Raw genomic sequence first — 16,892 nt, 5'->3', positions numbered from 1 at the left:
TCACATATGGTTCTTAGAATGTGAATGTCATGAAAGCATTAATTCCAAGGGTGTTCGGTCTCTCTTTCCATCTCCTTATAGACTGCAGTAACTAAACAATTCAGTCCACCACATGGACGAGTGTTTCAGGAGATACGCTTTTTCCCAAATCATTTTGATCACAAGTAGGAAATTCAGGGACAGGGAGGATGCCCCTTCTGCACACTTCTCATGCTGTCCTAGATCCAGAGCAGTAAAACTGAAACGTCAGTGCTTTTTATGCCGGCAACTAGGAAACAGCCCAAGTGACACCCTGTGCTACAGAGGGCTTCTGAGGACAAGTTCTCAAATGGTCACTCGGGCAGCAAGAGAAAACAGTTTTTCACGTGTGATATCTCCACAACAATTCTCTACTGCATGTTTGACAATTTTCATTAAAATTCATCACAGACTGATGCTACCAGGACCATCTACCTCTCAGGCAAACAAGCCTGACTCACTAACCCAGAGACAGACAGATGAGATCTTAATCATTTCTGACATTCTTTTATATTTGAGTGATGCTAGTAACAAGTGCTATTTTAATTCCCCTTCCTGATGCCTTCCCTTCTTACCCAGTGCTGGTGCTGTGACAGTAATTATAACAATATAAAGCCTGAAAAAAATAAGCAGAAGCCAAGGGTTAAAGAAACCCTTCCTCAGTGCATTTCAACCTCAAATGTGGCTTTTATGAAAATAAGGTTATGAAAAATTGAAGACAAAGACACGTACGAGTATGTCTTCAATTGCAATGAAAATAACTTCTTCTGTTCAAATTTCAAATCCTCCTGCAAAGTATTTCCAGCACTGGGATAAAATGCAAGAGTCAACAAGCAAAACCGAAGTAAATGGAAGTAAAACTGGTCAGTCTGTTATATTTCCATGGATGCAAAAAAAAATAAAGAGTGGCCTTAATAATGAAAGTAAATTATATTTTTAAAGGTTATTTCTATTTTATTACTCAAAGATATTAAAATTTTTAACAAGCTTTAATGTACAATTTTGAAGTAGGTATACATTATTGAGCTGATTCATTAACACATTGCTGAAAAGCTTTCTGGGGAGAGAAAGTGGAGCTTCCCTACAGCTCCCAGACATCCCATTTTAAAGGAAAATAGAGCTTCATGAACCATCATAGCTAGACAACCATTACAGGTAATAGCATCAGGACCCTGCCAGTTTAGTTTTATGTAACACCTCATTAACTAAGTCACCATTTCTCTACCTCAGTTTCTGATTATGTGGTGCAGGAGAGTAATAAAACCAAAGAAAGTTGGTTTCCCAAAAGAAAAACCCGCCTACTAATAGTACTTATTTTGATCTGAGACAGCACTGATTTTTCCAGAACTGTGTTTTGTTGTACGAGTTAAAATCAAGAGCTGAATTATCTTAAACTATCTCTGAGGGTGACTACTTATGGTCTTTTTGCTACTGCCTGAGCGCTTCTTTTGTCTGCTCATTTAAAAAAGGCAACAAAGAAATTGATGCAATGGAAGAAGTTATTCTACAGTAAGTAATCAATATTTCTGTATCTCTGAGGTAGCATTGCTATAAATGAGGAAAAATTCCAATTTCCTGTTCCTCGTTCAGGGTTAGTAATAGGAGACCGATTTCTCAGGGCCTGCCAGACCTAACCCAGAAAGCCTCAGAGCAACAGACCATGTATAAAAACAAATTGTATTTTCTGAAGTTCCTGCAAGTGTAATGGGTGGAATGTCAAGAGAGATGGCTTGCAAGTAGCAGCACTGACTACAGGCTTTGCAATCCTGATGGCCTGGGAGGAATGATACCTCGTTTCTGTAGCCATGAGCCAATTCTGGCAATAAATGTAACATCAGAGGACAGATGATATTCCTGGAGACACAACATAGCCAGGTCCAAGTCTTCATTTCCAGGTGCCTGGACAAGAGAACTAGGGAAGCTCAAATTTATGCTGGGGTAGAAAATTTTAATTTCCAGTGTCCCTGTACTGCTCTTAAAATAACAGTTATGTTTATGTGTAACGGCTCTGAAGCCTTACCTGATAAATGCATGATGTATAACCAGCTCAAAATGTTTGTAATTTATTTAATTTAATATTGGTTTTGTTCTTTTTTTGATAATAAAGAATGTGTGAACAATCGCTTCTTCTGCTATTTCAGCACTGGCTTTCCGTGGCAGCTCCCAGCTGGCATTTAATCCTTCAGGAATCCTTATGCCATGGAAAGATGAAATAAATCTTTACATTGGGTACAAGGCCATTGTACAGAAGGGTGGAACAAATTTCCTTGGTGAAACCAGGTGAGAAGTAATGTGTTGACGTTGCTGCAACGAGCTGAGTCTGAACGGCAGGGAAGAACTTCTGCAGACAACAATTGCTCAATCCAGGGCCACGTTGCTGGAGCTGGTTGCGGGAGTTTTGAAAGCAGGTGGCTTGAAACTCTGTCAGGAATGGGCCTGTGCCTCGGTGAGGGTTACTCCTCAAATCACCCCTTTCTTCCCCAAAATTCTGTCTTTTTAGGAGCAGCATCCTGGCACTGCCCAAGGCTGGATGAGGGGTCACCTCCCATTGTTAGTTGCTGCGTGCTCTCAGCACCCCGCGGGCGGCAGACACCCTTGCCCACGGCTCCGAAACATCCCCTCACCACAAAAAATACCAGTTTTCACTGAGGGGAGAAATACTGAGACACCCCCAGCCACCCGCCGCCATGCCACACACCCCGCGGCGCAAAACTACAACTCCCAAGCCACCTCGCGGCAAGCTTGGGGCGGGACAACCCCTTCCATTGGCCACCCTCTGGGGCCGGAGCGTGCCGATTGGCCCGCGGCCACGCCCATCCTCCCCTCAGCGAGGCGGGCGGTGGCAGGGCCGGAGTCCGCCGGTGATGGCAGGCGGCGGCGACGGGCGAAGGAGGCGGCGGGCGGCGGCGTGGGCCGTGGGGCTGGGGCTGTGTGGGGCCGTGCTGGTGCTGGCGGCCGCCGTTCTGCTCCGCGCCCACCTCCGGCCCTCCCCGGCGCTCCCCCGGCTGTGGGCGCGGCGTGGAGGCAGCGGCCCCGCCGCCTTCAGCGCGGGCGAGCGGCTGGAGCTGAAGGAGGCGCTGCGAGGTGAGGGGGCCCCGGCGGCTCCCGGCTGCCCCCCGCGGCCCGGCCCCGGGGCAGGGGGTGGCGATGCTGCCGCTCCACGGTGTCCCGAGCTCGGCCCGGGGCCGGGGGGAAGCAGTGCCCGTGCTCGGGCTGTCTGCTGGCCCTTCTCCTAACGTCAGCTTTCTGTCACCGTGGTGGTTTCCTGCAGTGCTTCTGTGAGAGGTGCCTCAGCAGTTTTCTCAGGCGGGGTCTTTGTGGAGCTGTTTTATTCGCGATTGTAGTGGCGAATAAAAAGCAAAAGTAGATCATAAGCTTCTATTCCTGACGCTTGATTCCTCCCCTGGTGCCTCATTGGCTCAGTACTGCAGGTTCACAACCTACTCGACACTTATTCCTATACTATATGTGTACAATTCTATTTGACCAACAGTTAACTTTGCCTTTACCTTTTTTTTTTTTTTTTTCCTTTTCTCCTGACTAGAGGGCCTGTGATTTTTGTTTTTACTGATTCCGCACTGCTTGTCCTGTTTCTCTTAGCTCTCCACCTTATTCTCACAGCGGGACCTTCCCTTGTCTGCTTAACATCCTCCCCCCTGCCCTGCCACTGCCATGCCTGCACAATCACTTTCGAACCTGCAAGGTTAGCGGAAATTTGCACTGCAAAAAACACTTTCTATTGCAAAAACACAACCTTGTATCTCACACTTCCCCCTCGTGCCTGCTCCAGGCACCCCGTGGTGGCGGTTGCTGGACATCTCCTTGTCTGCTGGAATAATCAGTCTCTCTTTTACTTTTTAATTATAGCCTGTATTATTTATTTATTTATTTATGGTTCAAATCTTGCACACCCCTTCCCGGCACACAGCCTGTCCGTAACATCACGGTGTGTCTGTGCTCCCCACCTCGCTGCCTTCTGCAGAAGAGTTTGAGGATATTTAGCTGGCCAGCCTGCAGAAAGCCGCAATCTGGCCTGAAGGGGATAGTTGTTGGTTGCTCAAGTAGGGGTTGGGCCCTGTCAACCTGGTGTGTTATTGGTTTGGAAGATCTATTGCCTAGCAAATTCTGTTTACGTTGTTTTTTTTTTTTTAAATCAGAAAACACAAGAGTACAAGAGGGATATTATTTTTGTTCTGCTTCTTGAGTAACGCCGCCTTGAAAAGAATCCGTAACCACCCTTCACAGATACTCTTACGAAAGGCAGCTGTGATTGGAACAAAGTTAGAGCTGCCCTTTGTAGGATAGTGACTTGATGCTGGAGAGCAGCCTTGTCTGACCCTGGTTAAATGAGGGAGCAGGCTAGTGGGAGCACCAGAAGATTTTTCTGTTTATATATCACAAGGGGTCAGAGCCACGTAAAAGCAGGTGCTGTAACAATCTCGACATCACCACCTGACTTACTACACAAAATGAATCTTCACCTCCCAGCTAACCTACTTCTTTAGCTGCCAGGGTAATTTATGACTGAGGGATCACCTCCCCGTACAAAATACAGCTGCTCCTGGACAGTAGCATTCCTAATAATATCATTCAGCCCTCTGGGATGAAAAACTAAAGCATTTTTCACTTTAGCGGATAAAGTATCTCTGCAAGTACCTTGGCTGGAACTGAAGGGAAATAGCGGTGTGGAGCATGCCCACAGCTCAGCTGAAGGATATCAGTCTTTTTGATAGTGGTAACCCTTACTACACTATGAACTAATCTTTAAAGCCTCAGAAATGCTCCGGAATGTAAATATTGCTTTTCCTTTTGAAATGCAATTCAAGTATTGCTTGACTGATTTCGGCATCAAATGATTTCTGTTTTGTATTTCCTTGAAGGTGCTGTTAAAATCCCAACTGTTTCTGTGTCTCCAGACGACTTAAATGCAACGGCCATGGCAGAGTTTGGGAGGTACATTCGGGAAGGTACTAAACTTTCTTAGCAACAAAATTCTTTGTTTTAGTGATGAAATCAAAGAGAATATGTGAGGTTCTTGAATATAGGGGAGCAGATTTTTATTTTGGAAAGGACTGGCAAAATGGCATAGGTCACCTCTGCAGCAGTGTAGTTGGGTGCAGCAGTGGCTAAAGCTAGAACAGAGAAGGTTCAGACGTCTTTTTCAGTGTTGTTTCTTGGTCCTTGAGATGGTTAAATGGGTTTGCCGTTAAAAATAAATAAATAAGAGGAAGGCTACCCCTGTTTCAGCCTATTTTTTTCAGTCTCATCATTGCTGCAAAACAGGTGCAGCACTGGTGAACAACAGTTCCTGGTTTTGCTCAGGAGAGTCTTAAATATGAGCTTAGATAGTTAGAGGTGTGAAAGCGAAGCTGTGTGTCTGCTTCCTGAAACAAATTTGTTGTGGTCATTGAGGCTAAATGGATAACTACTATATGGACTATATGGTGATAAAATTGGAAATTATTGCTAATTTTTCCTTTTCATGTGTTTTTATTTATTTATTTTTCTTAACAGTCTTCCCAGCTGTGTTTTCTTCAAAGTTCATTCAACATGAAATTGTTGGGGAATACAGCCATCTCTTTACTGTGCAGGGTTCTAACCCTGAAATGCTGCCTTACATGCTGCTCGCGCACATGGATGTTGTGCCTGCTCCCCCCGAGGGCTGGGATTTCCCTCCTTTCTCAGCTGCAGAGCATGAAGGTTTCATCTATGGACGAGGAACGCTGGATAACAAAAACTCTGCCATAGTACGTCATCGTGGTAATGTCATTTCAGAGGGAGAAAAAGTCTGAAAAAGCAGATGGGAGGAATCTGTTTTCCTGAGATTTACCACACTGTCTCTCTTGCCCTTCTTTAAGTGCAGGCTGTTAACTGCAGGGCTTAGGAATTTATCATTTTCTCCCACTTTTTTTTAGAGATGGAGTGGTCTTTTGTTATTGAATAAAACAGAATTAAATCAGATGTTCTGCAAACGAGTGTCACAGATGCTGTGGCTGCTTGTTATGATGCCATACTCCTAGGGTTCCTTCAAGTTGTTTAATTATCAATTTCAAGGCCTTACAACTTAAAATTTTGTTTTGATACTCCCTTCCACTGTGAACTGCACAAGTAACCCTGCAAACTGACAATAAAAATCAACAATTTCAATGAAAAAGGCAAAATGGTTGCTGGCAAGATAAAGTATATGTATACACCCTGCTAAAATGTAAAAAAATAACTGTAGGTTGAGTTGAAAAAAACTGATGAAATAGAAAAAATCAGCAAACGGTAGATTTAATTTCTTATTCTTCAGGGTAAGTTTCTCATTCTTCTGTTTCTGTGTTGGTACTTGTTGTAAGAAACATGCTGCTCATTAAAGTGAACGTAGCTCAGGTCGGAGCGAGGCTGAGTAGGACAGACAGCTTAAAGGAACAGTGAGCTCCCTGGGTAGTTATAACGCTGTCATGCTTCCTGTGCAGTTTGCCACTGACTTCAACACAACACAAAGCCCGTGCTGTATGTTGTGTATGCACGCTGACACTGTGTAGCACGCTGTCTTAAGCGTTATTTGAGAATATGAATATTACCAGTAGGAGTTGTGGAAATAAACGCTCAATTGTGAACAGGACAAAGTCTCCTTAAGGGCTGGGAATGCATCATATTTCTTTTCTGTTATGTTACATTCTTTTACATTTATTCTCCTACTGACACCAGAGAATAGTAAAATACTCCGTGGTTGTTGGCTTTTTTGTTTGTTGTTCTGCAGGGTATTCTGCAAGCTCTAGAGTTTTTGCTGAGAAGAAACTACAGACCCCGCAGATCTTTCTATGTTGGCATTGGACATGATGAAGAGGTATTTTCTTTCATTTTATCTAAATAACTGCTTGTTTGCATTGGTCATGTACATAACAAGGCTTATTTTTTAAACCTTGTTCACCTGTAAAGTCCTTCCTGGTTTTCTTTGTTACGTGGGTAGATACTGTCAGGCACATGCTTGTAGTTATATATTGATTGTTTGGCTTTAAGTGACATTGATGGAGGATTTGGTAATGAGCAAAGAACACAGCGGAGTGTTATTTCAAGCTCTTTTCTATTGCAGGCATGGAAGGTGAGCAGGAGCTGCGTTTTGGAATGTATATAAGTCATGGCAAGGTGGCCCAAGGTTTACTTGGTTGTTCTAAACGATCAGGAAGAGCTAGGAAAAATACTCAGTTTTTGTTGTGGGTGTACCTGCTAGGAAATGATACGAAGAGACAGACGAGGATGCTTCATTTATTAATTTTTGTGATATAAAGACCAAAAACTGTCAATAATTAAAATAAGTATCTCTTTAAAATTACAAGTATCTCTAAGAAATCTGTGGAGTTTATAGCTGTGGGATACCATTGTGTCCAAGAGCAAATAGGATTCAAAGCAACATGAAACAACTAGTGAGTGAGAGAGTTCCTCAGTGTGGATAGAAATCCATCTGCTACTAGGCCGCTGGCAATCACCAGTGACGTTTGCTAGTAAGAATCTTTTATTGACAGATTGCTCTGGAACTGCTCATTAGGAGTTTTCCTGCATTCTTTGCATTGTAGCACTGGTCACTGTCAACAGCAAGATGTTTTCCAGTATTCTTTCCAGTGGTGTGGTTTAACCTGGCCATTTCCCCTGACTGGATTCTCGCAGGTGTTTGGTCGGAAGGGAGCAATGAAGATTGCAGCTCTGTTGGAAGCCAGGGGAGTGAAACTCTCCTTCTTACTGGATGAGGGGAGTGCTATCCTAGAAGGCATCATTGCAGGAGTGAAGAAGCCAGTAGCTCTGTAAGTAAAAGAGAACATTCACGATGATGAAAGCGATCCATTTTGAAGAATTAATTTGTGAGAAGTGACCTCGCTAATGTCACCAAAACATGTTTTCAAGGCATGTGGTAGTGTTGGCATTGCCTGAACTACAGCAGTCAAAGGACCTCCAGTTTGCTTGCTGTCCACCACAGCTGTGCTGACAAAAGCAGCATGTTCTACTTAGCTGGTGCAAGCGTGTTAATTACATGCTGTAGAGTCTGTTTGCTGGAGAAGAAGCCAAGACATCAGACCTCCAAATGTTTAAAGACTGTTAAGAATTTGTGGCTGCTTCTACAGTGTTTCATATGACACTAAAAAATCTGCAGACTGGTTTGCTTTCACCTGTAGTCTGTGCATGTGTATTTGGAGTTGCATTAACCATGTGTTTATCTATCATTGATCAGAATTGCTATCACAGAAAAGGGTTCAATAACACTGAACTTCACTGTGGATAAAGAGCCAGGACATTCATCGTTTCCTCCTAAGGAGACAAGTATTGGCATTCTTGCGGCAGCAATGTCCAGGTGAGAGCTTCCCTGTCATCTAACAGCAAAGACAGTCAAGTAGGCTCCTAAGGCACTGATATTTGACTTGCTTTTGTAATGTTTGTGTTTAGAGTATTTTACAAATTCCCCTGGTATATTTGAAACCGAAGTTTGTGGCTCACTTTGAAGAGCAGAAATGCAATCCCAGGCAAAGGGACAACTGCCAAATGTCTGGAGTACCTTTTCACTTCAGCTGCGCCTAGTATCTCTCAAGCCTTTAAAACTAAGGCCATTGCTACATCGTGATGTCTGTCCTAATTTACTCTGTAACTGTGCAGATCCCTTTGTTTGGGTTGCAGAATTTCTCTGGAATTTATTCTTGCATATACCTCCTGCCTCTAGCTGGTAATTATCCAAGCCAATGAATATGATGTAATGTCAGAATGTTGCATCCTGAAGCTGACTAAATCTTTTCATTACGTGTCTCTGTAGATACCAAACTGGCTAGTAAATATATATTTCAGAAAAGTCTTGTGTGTACAGATAGAATAGAATTCGGTGTCATTTTTTTCTAGATTTCCATGTATTCTTTATAAGAGTCAGGCCTTTACATTTTTTCAGCTGATCATGAAAGAAAATCTTTACGTGTGACTGGAATGCTCAGAAATGTATAGTGGAGCTGTACTCGCAGATGTACTTGCCAGGAGAGGAATGTGTGGTTACATCTCAAGTACATGGATGCGTTTCAGAAATCAAACTCCCCTCAGCCTTCTGGAGCAGTAACAGCCAAAGGTTTTTTACATTTCAAATGTCGATGTGCTTTGCCGTAGACTGGAGCAAAATCCTATGCGCAATCTGTTTGGCCATGGGCCAGAACTCATGACTATGGAGCACCTTGCATCAGAGGTGAGGAAAGAGCTATAATTTCGTTCCCAGATTTTCCTATTAATAAGTGAAGAGTAACCCATATGAACTTAGAGCATAGTTATGTAATTCTTGGAAAGGAGCAGACATGCCGTAAAGAGAATTGTTCCCGTTGGCTTTGTTTCAGCCATAGCAAAATGGTTGTGTTGTCTTCTTGGAAACCAAAACCAGAAGTCAGTAAGTTTCTGTTTCTTCCATTTAGTTCAATTTTCCTCTCAATATCGTCATGAGCAATCTATGGCTGTTCTCACCTATTGTCAGCAGGTAAGAAAATGTATCCTTGCTGAATATTCCCATAGTCTCACCCTTAAAAGATGAAAGACCAGCAGCTATTTCTGGTCTTCCCAGGAAAACAGTTATATCATCACATGGTTTAGACAAAGATAGTGCTTTGCAGTTAATAACCAATTGGGTAATTGAGAGTAGGCCTTAATTCAACTTATTGCCTGTGTAGCTGTGGTGCTTATGTTGTGTAGAAATTAAATGTCTTTGAAAAATGGTTCTTTTCTTTTTGTAAGAGTTCTTGCCTGGAAACCTTCCACCAATGCCTTGATTCGAACTACTACAGCAGTCACGATGTTTAACGCGGGAATCAAGGTAGCTTCATATTATTATTATTATTTTTTTGTAGTTTCTGAAGTATCTGACATCTGTCACAGAGAGACCTCTGTAAACCAGTATTAAGGTTATATGGCTTTTGTCCATCCTAAATTGTAAACCAAGTATTGTTGGCAGTAGCTGAAACTGTCACAGTCGTAAACACTTCCCTAGCCTAGAAGGGGTCTTGCTTTTGTGAGCACAGGTCAGGCTTACCATCATTTGAGCAGGGTTAGCGTGCACCTTGGACTGAGAGAAAACAAGTTCTGGCTGATAGAGCCAGATCTTGCCCTGGTAAAGAGGTGTAGCTGTCCAAAAATACTATAACCCTGGAAAATAAACAGGCTATTGGATGTGTCCCTGAATAAATCTGTTACTCAAAGCATTGGTACAGTGGCTGAACAGTGACACTAAGCGGCTGGGAGAGAAGTAACACCCTGGGTTACGGGTACCTGAAGGGAGGCTGTAGCGAGGTGGCGGTTGGTCTGTTCTCCCACGTGCCTGGTGACAGGACGAGGGGGAGTGGGCTAAAGTTGCGCCAGGGGAGGTTTGATATTAGGAAGAACTTCTTTACTGAGCGGGTTGTTAGTCACTGGAATAGGCTGCCCAGGGAAGTGGTTGAGTCACCATCCCTGGAGGTCTTTAAAAGACGTTTAGATGTAGAGCCTAGGGATATGGTTTAGTGGAGGACTGTTAGTGTTAGGTCAGAGGTTGGACTCGGTGATCTTGGAGGTCTCTTCCAACCTAGACTATTCTGTGATTCTGTGGGTTATTTATTTATTTTAACGATCATACCTTTACTATTTGATAAAAGGATAAATATTCTTCTGTCGAAAAGAAGAGTTAGGTGTCTTTAGTAACATACTTAAATGTCTTACGTGTCTCATGTTTGGGGAGAAGTAATGGGACAATAAACTAAAATATTGTTTCAAAAAAAAAATCCTAAAATTTCTCAGTATAAGGTTTCTGAAGGGAGGTGTCTCATCTCAAGAGGAAGGCTTCTGTATAACAGCTAACTTCATTTTTGTTGAATCAAGGAATATTTCTTTTTGTAGTTATCTGCATTATAAATGAGATGTGCAGTATTTGAATATCGAGTACAGGAAGATGTCACATTTATGTTAGTGGCAACAGAGTGGTGCATTGATCTATGGGGCCTGGAGTGGTTTGAGCAGTTTCTCAGTTTGCAGTTGGCATTTTAATCTGTTTTTAATTTTCTTTTAAGTTTTGTTCTTTTTTTTTTTTTTGCCTAGCCAAATGTCATCCCATCTTCTGCAAAAGCAACTGCGAACTTCCGGATCCATTCTGCAGAGAAGGCCACTGAGGTACCTACTGCCTGCACAATTACTTAGGTTTTTCCTCTCATCTAGGATAACTTACTTTTTGTTTACAAGTGCAATAGACTTTACTCAGAACAGCCTTCTTAGAAATGCTCTATAGATTGCACGTGTCTTCTGACTATGGCGCAGAGCAGGAGGCAGACCACACTTGGAATCGTGCCTTGCAGTTACACTGAGTAGATTTCAGACATTTTCTTGTGCCAAAGAGCACAGTTGTGATTATGGAATACATCTAAACTGAAGGCTTGTGATCTGTGAGAACAGGGGGGCTGAAGCAGTTCAGGAGCACCTTGAGACTGATTGATTAGGAGCACCTTGAGACTGACGTGCGTCTGATTGCACTGGACCAAAAGTATTAGATTAAGTATCAGCCATCCACTGAAAAAGAAGAGAGGCTGGCACACAGTTTCAGTTCTAATTATGCATCTGTGTTTGCAGCCAAAGTTGGCAGTTTATAAACATTTTCTGCAAGGTGGAACTTATGCTGATATTTAGAAGGGGTGCTCCCTCATTTCTTTTGCTTATTATCGTTAATCTCTGTGGTCTGCCCTAGGTGCTAGAGATAGTTAGAAACACCATTGCTGATGACAGAGTGAAGATTGATGTAGTAGAGGCCTTTGACCCGCTTCCCGTCAGTCCGTGGGATGACCAGACGTTTGGAGTCCATGTTTTTCAAAGAACCATTCTGGATACTTTCCCAAATGTTGACAGTGTAGTCCCAGGTAACAGCAAGCACCTGATGATTATTGTTTCCTCTCCAGCTTCCGCCCTGCTTTTCTCTGCCCCCACCCCCCAGTATCTCCTTGTTTCCATTTTCTGTGTATTTCTCCACCCCAGCTGTTAACTGCTGGAAACAGTTGTTTTTTCCTCCTTTACTCGGTTTGCTCTTTATGTTTTAGTGTTTTATGTCGTTTTTTAGTAGTGGAAGTAAAAAAGCAAACAGGAAACTGACAGAAACAATGAGCCTTGAATGTAACTCTCTGCAGATACAAAGGAATCTCTTTAGAGAAGAAAGGAATTGTGAGGGAAAGTAGGAGGTCGTCTTTCTTTAGCTCTTCTTTTATTGTTTTCTTAGCTGGCAAAGCCATTCCTGCTTTCCTGTATTATTCCTTATGATCCCAGCCCCTTCCCTTGCTCGCGGCTCTTTCCTATTTCTGTACTGTTTGTTGGGCTGCAGTTTGAAGCTTAAAATCTGTGGAGGCTGAGTATCATAGCTGCTCTTAGCGTGAACAAATCACATGCTCAGCTCCTCCTGTTCGTAAAGGAGAGAACGTTTTTCTTCCAGGGTGTCCCGATAAACCATTTTTGGTGTATCTAGGGGTCAAATAGAACAGTTATCAGATGCCTTTCCTTTCTCCTGGGAAAAGTGTGTGTCATCGAGTTGCTGCTCTCATGCCCAGTAAACCTGGGGTTTGTTTTCCAGGCACGTGTATCGGAAACACAGACAGCAGGCATTTCACTAACGTCACAAACGCCATTTATCGATTTAACCCACTGATCTTGCAGTCAGATGATCTTCCCAGGTACTGTATTATTTCTGCATGTGGGCAGCTGTTAGGGGTGGGGACTAGTGAAAGAGAAAATCGATAGGCATTAGGCAGAAGGAAACCCAGCCTTGTATACCTTGGCATCTGTTGTTGTTGCCACGCCTTCTGTAAGGCCGCTCGTTTCCTGCACGCTTGGGTGCTGCACAAAAAGGGGATGATAATTACACTGGGAGAGTGTTAGCCCTCACTCTTCTTTACTTCAAATGTGAACAAGGCCTCACTCAGGTGTCCCACTGAGTAGCGTGGCGATGCAGTGAGGCTGGCTGGATCCTTTATGTAGTGTAAGAGATTTATCCCTATGTTTGGACACATGGCGCTGTGAATTCGTTTGCTCTTTAAAGTTAGAAATTAAGTTACCTGGGATAAAGAGAGAAAGAACACCAACATGCAAGGCTTTGTTTATTTACTATGTAATGGAGTCCTCGTTTTATTGAGGTGCAGATGTTACTGGAGTGCTTTGGTAGCTGTACAGGACTGTGACATAAAGGGCCAAGAGCTGGACAGAGACTTGAAATAATGGTTTATTCTTTTTCCATGTATACCCCTAGCTTAGATTTTGTGCTCTGAGTCTTAAAATCAGTAAGTTATTTGGGTTAGCCTGAGGAACAGACACAGCAGTTGCAGTATTTGTCGTATATAGCTGCATTTTTATGCTGTGCATTTATTTACGAAGTGAAACAGGCAAGTAGGATGCTGGATGTATGCAGGTGGGTCACAAATGCACACTGCAATGAAAAACATTCTTCTCTTTCTACCAGGATCCATGGGTTGAATGAGAGAATCTCGGTTGAGAATTACGAGAAACAGGTCGAGTTTCTCTTTCAGCTGATTAAGAACTGTGATATTGACAAGCTTCCGGAGCCTCACGCAAACTCCCATGAGCTGTGAGACAAAAGCCTGAGAGGAGCAGCTCCGGAGGTGGACTCTGGGATGACAGAGGTCTGGGCCGTAAGCAGCAGTTGTGTGTTGCGTATCAAGCAATGTCAGGAATGTGATTTTACATATTGTGGTTGGCACACAGATGGAAAACCTGCAGGTCGATGCTTTAGCCAAATGTACGGTTTGCTGTAAAGCCGTAAGAACATGGATAAAACACAACAAAACCCAGACTTCTGTGCCTCCCTGATCTTACATGCAGCCATTAATCTGATGGTATTAAATTTTTCAGCACTTTCTATAATCTTTAAGCCTCTGAAATAGGTAGTCACTTAAAAATGTAAGCTATAATTTGCAGTCACTTGTACATCGTTATAAGAAGCTAATCTTCCTGTGAGTGCTTTTGACAAACTCCACTTTTACAGTTAATTGATTTTCACAAATGACGTCTGTCAGAAGCTCGTGCAAAAGGTACACGAAGGGGTGTAGGTTTGATGTAACTGGGTAGAGTTGCACCAAGTTTGTTGCACTGCTGATGGGGTAGGCTTCTTCCCCAGGTGATTCTCTGAACCAGCATTAACAGTGTTGACTTGATACTGTTCATTTCTCCCATGCATGCACTGATTTCTGAAAGTAGCTTGAAATACTGAGCTTCAGGAGTTCTAGCTATGTTGCTTTACAATATGTTGCTCTGATCTCAGTGGTGCTAAAAACTTTTCTTTCCATCTTTTCTGTGACTTTTTTTTTTTGGTAAGACCCCCAGGCTGTGTTGTGCAGCTGTGTCAGAGCAAGGAAACACGACTTTAAATAAGAAACTAAATCAGTATTGTCTGCTCATACAAATCCCTTTTTTCACTGAATCAGTTTCTGTAGTGTAAATTTCTCTTTTCTTCCTCTGAGAACTTCATTGTGAAAGAGGGCAAAGCCCTTCAGTTTATTCCTGTTCGGTGGGAGCAGAGTTTTCTCTGTTCACAGCCTGCTCTAACAGTTTTCACTTTGCCTGCCACTTCCATTGACTCAGCTCTTTAGGAACCCTAATGTCAACACCAATAGCCTGTCTACTCTGTTTTATTTCATCTTGCACTTCTTGCACTCGCATGCCCGTCTTTGTTAGCATTAAAGGGTTAAGTATTCCTTTGGCCTTGCTAGTGTCTTTCGTTTGAGTTATTGATATTCATTAAACAATTAAGAACTAGATGTTAGCCAAGGTTAAAACTGTGCGAAAACTGCTTTGTTGCACTGACACGCAGGCTCTGTGCTAAGGAGGCAAACCTTGGCCCGTTGCACTGTTGCAGAGATGTGTGTATCTTTCAGTTAAACACTGGAACGGGTGGTTATTCTGCTTTTGATTCATACTGTAAAATGTGCTGGAATGTACAGGAAATACCCTGAAATGTATCCTGAAAAACAGGGATGGAACCGTGATTCCTATTATTTCCATTCACCGTTCTCTATTTATTTGCTGTCTGATCTTATCAGTGTGGCCAGTGGGCTGAAGTTGTATCAAGCTACTAAATAATTGAAACCAGATTGGCATTTTTGTCTAATAAAACGAGGAATGCAGATTCTTGTCTTGATTGTTACTTAGGCTCTTAATGTAACTTTATAATTGCAATGAAGTCATTTCCACACCTGATCCTGCACTGGAGCAAGCCGTAAAGTTTCCATCAAAACAAACCCACATATTTTCCAGCCTGCTTTAATCTTTGTGCCCTTCCCGGTGTTCTTTATTTTCGTACAAAAATTAACTAACTCTTTATGCGTTACTGGGTAGTAAACAGCTTGTGTCTTTCATGGTTTATTGCATTTACTCTGTGTGCCCTAAGTCAGTAATTTGTTTAGCCACATGTCTATAGCTGTTTTGTGGAGGTGCCATTTCTCTTGCAAACTTCTGTTGCATACACAGCAGAAGTGATTTGTCAGGCTACAGCACAGAGTAAAATACATCCCCAGGAGTGGGAGCTGGAGGGAAGTTTTCCTCTGACAAGTCTCAATAGAGAGGGCTGAGTCTAAGGCCTTCGCTTTGACCATGGCTGTAGGGGGCCAATGCTGTTTAACATGTTCATTAATCACCCGGCTGATGGGACGGAGCGCATCCTAATTAAGACTGCAAATGATATGAAATGCAGAGGAATGGTTGACGCACATGAAGCTGGTGTTGTGGGCAACATCTCCTGTGTTTTGGTGAGTATTGTTTCTTTAAAGGCTGTTCATTTGAAGATTCATTTTGCTCCTGAAGGAAGAGAGAAGGGCAAACAGTGCTGGGAAGGCATAATTGTTTTTGGCAGGTACTGTGCAAATGTGTGCCATGAGATTTCATTAATGCAGTTTGTTGCAGAACCTCATTAAGTGCTGCTCGTCAGCCAGAGCCGAAGTCATGCAGTGCCTCTGCAGCGAGCGAATGTTCAACAGAGCTTTACTGCAAGCTGAAGCCTCTAAACTCAGTGCTTTAAGCAGGCCTTATCCCCCAGGATCCAATGGTGAAAAGCACGTTCCTCACCTCTCCTGATTTTTCCCAGTCATTTCTGGTAATGATCTCTGCTTTCACTTCTGTGCAGCAGCTTTGCCCTTTGTATTTCTGTCTCACTTCACTAGCTGCCGTGGCATGCTTATCTGGCACAATTCCGGAGGGTTGCTCAGTGTTTTGGTAGCTGCACACCTCTCCTGACAGAACAGTTTTCTTTCCACCCTATTTTATCGTTCCTATGATATGTCCTCAAAGAACATCTCTCATCTTGAGTGGTACTTGAAATTTTAGTGTCAACACGTGAATAATGTGAGGATGATGCACTGGCCTTTTCTGCTAAGATCATACACAACTTCGCCTCGCATGAGTAGTTACTTGATAATGTCAAGTACATCATGACAACATGGATTGCTAGGTCTGGTTTATTCGCTTTTTGTAATGAGTCACTGTGCTCTAGGCATGTGGAGCAATTACCTCTGATTCATCAGAGAAGTAAAAGCCTGATTTTCTGCTCAGAGATGCCTAATTTAGCGTTATATCCAACAGAGTTCTGAACATTGTTATCGGTAGTCCATTTTGAGTGTGTTAATGTGTTCCTGTGTTAAGTCAGAGCAACTTCCTTCTTCACCTTTGTAGCCAAGTCCACAAAGCTGCCATTCTTCTGACAGCAGTTACTCAAAGTAACAGCTCTGTTGGCCAGCCGCAGCAGCCTGCTTGCTAGCAGCCCAGCTGATTGGGGGTCATGTGGGTCTGGTGTAGGATGGAGAGAAGGTCACATTCCACACCTGCATTTTCTAAAGAAAGCTCTGTTGCCAGCATCTATTTAAAAGGGC

The 16,892-nt window shown here is 43.0% G+C and overlaps 1 protein-coding gene across 2 annotated transcripts; it reads left to right on the top strand.

Annotated features, from left to right (window-relative positions):
- The first annotated feature begins 2,850 nt into the window (after nt 1–2,850).
- PM20D1 (peptidase M20 domain containing 1) lies at nt 2,851–14,317 on the top strand. 2 transcript variants are annotated; one of them, XM_035347012.1, is made up of 13 exons: nt 2,851–3,102; nt 4,899–4,985; nt 5,533–5,765; nt 6,764–6,850; nt 7,669–7,802; nt 8,228–8,347; nt 9,139–9,214; nt 9,435–9,496; nt 9,751–9,829; nt 11,083–11,154; nt 11,723–11,891; nt 12,593–12,692; nt 13,475–14,317. In XM_035347012.1, the coding sequence occupies exons 1-13, from the start codon at nt 2,883–2,885 to the stop codon at nt 13,602–13,604; spliced, it is 1,569 nt and encodes a 522-aa protein (XP_035202903.1). In that variant the 5' UTR covers nt 2,851–2,882; the 3' UTR covers nt 13,605–14,317. The 2 variants fall into 2 exon arrangements, with proteins under 2 accessions (XP_035202903.1, XP_035202904.1); XM_035347013.1 differs by lacking the exon at nt 2,851–3,102 and adding an exon at nt 3,346–3,449.
- The last annotated feature ends 2,575 nt before the right edge of the window (nt 14,318–16,892 follow it).

Source organism: Oxyura jamaicensis, chromosome 26 (assembly GCF_011077185.1).
Source record: "Oxyura jamaicensis isolate SHBP4307 breed ruddy duck chromosome 26, BPBGC_Ojam_1.0, whole genome shotgun sequence".
Classification (NCBI taxonomy): Eukaryota; Metazoa; Chordata; class Aves; order Anseriformes; family Anatidae; genus Oxyura; species Oxyura jamaicensis.
The sequence above is the reverse complement of the archived record's forward strand: the minus strand, read 5'-3'. Positions and strand labels throughout refer to the sequence as shown.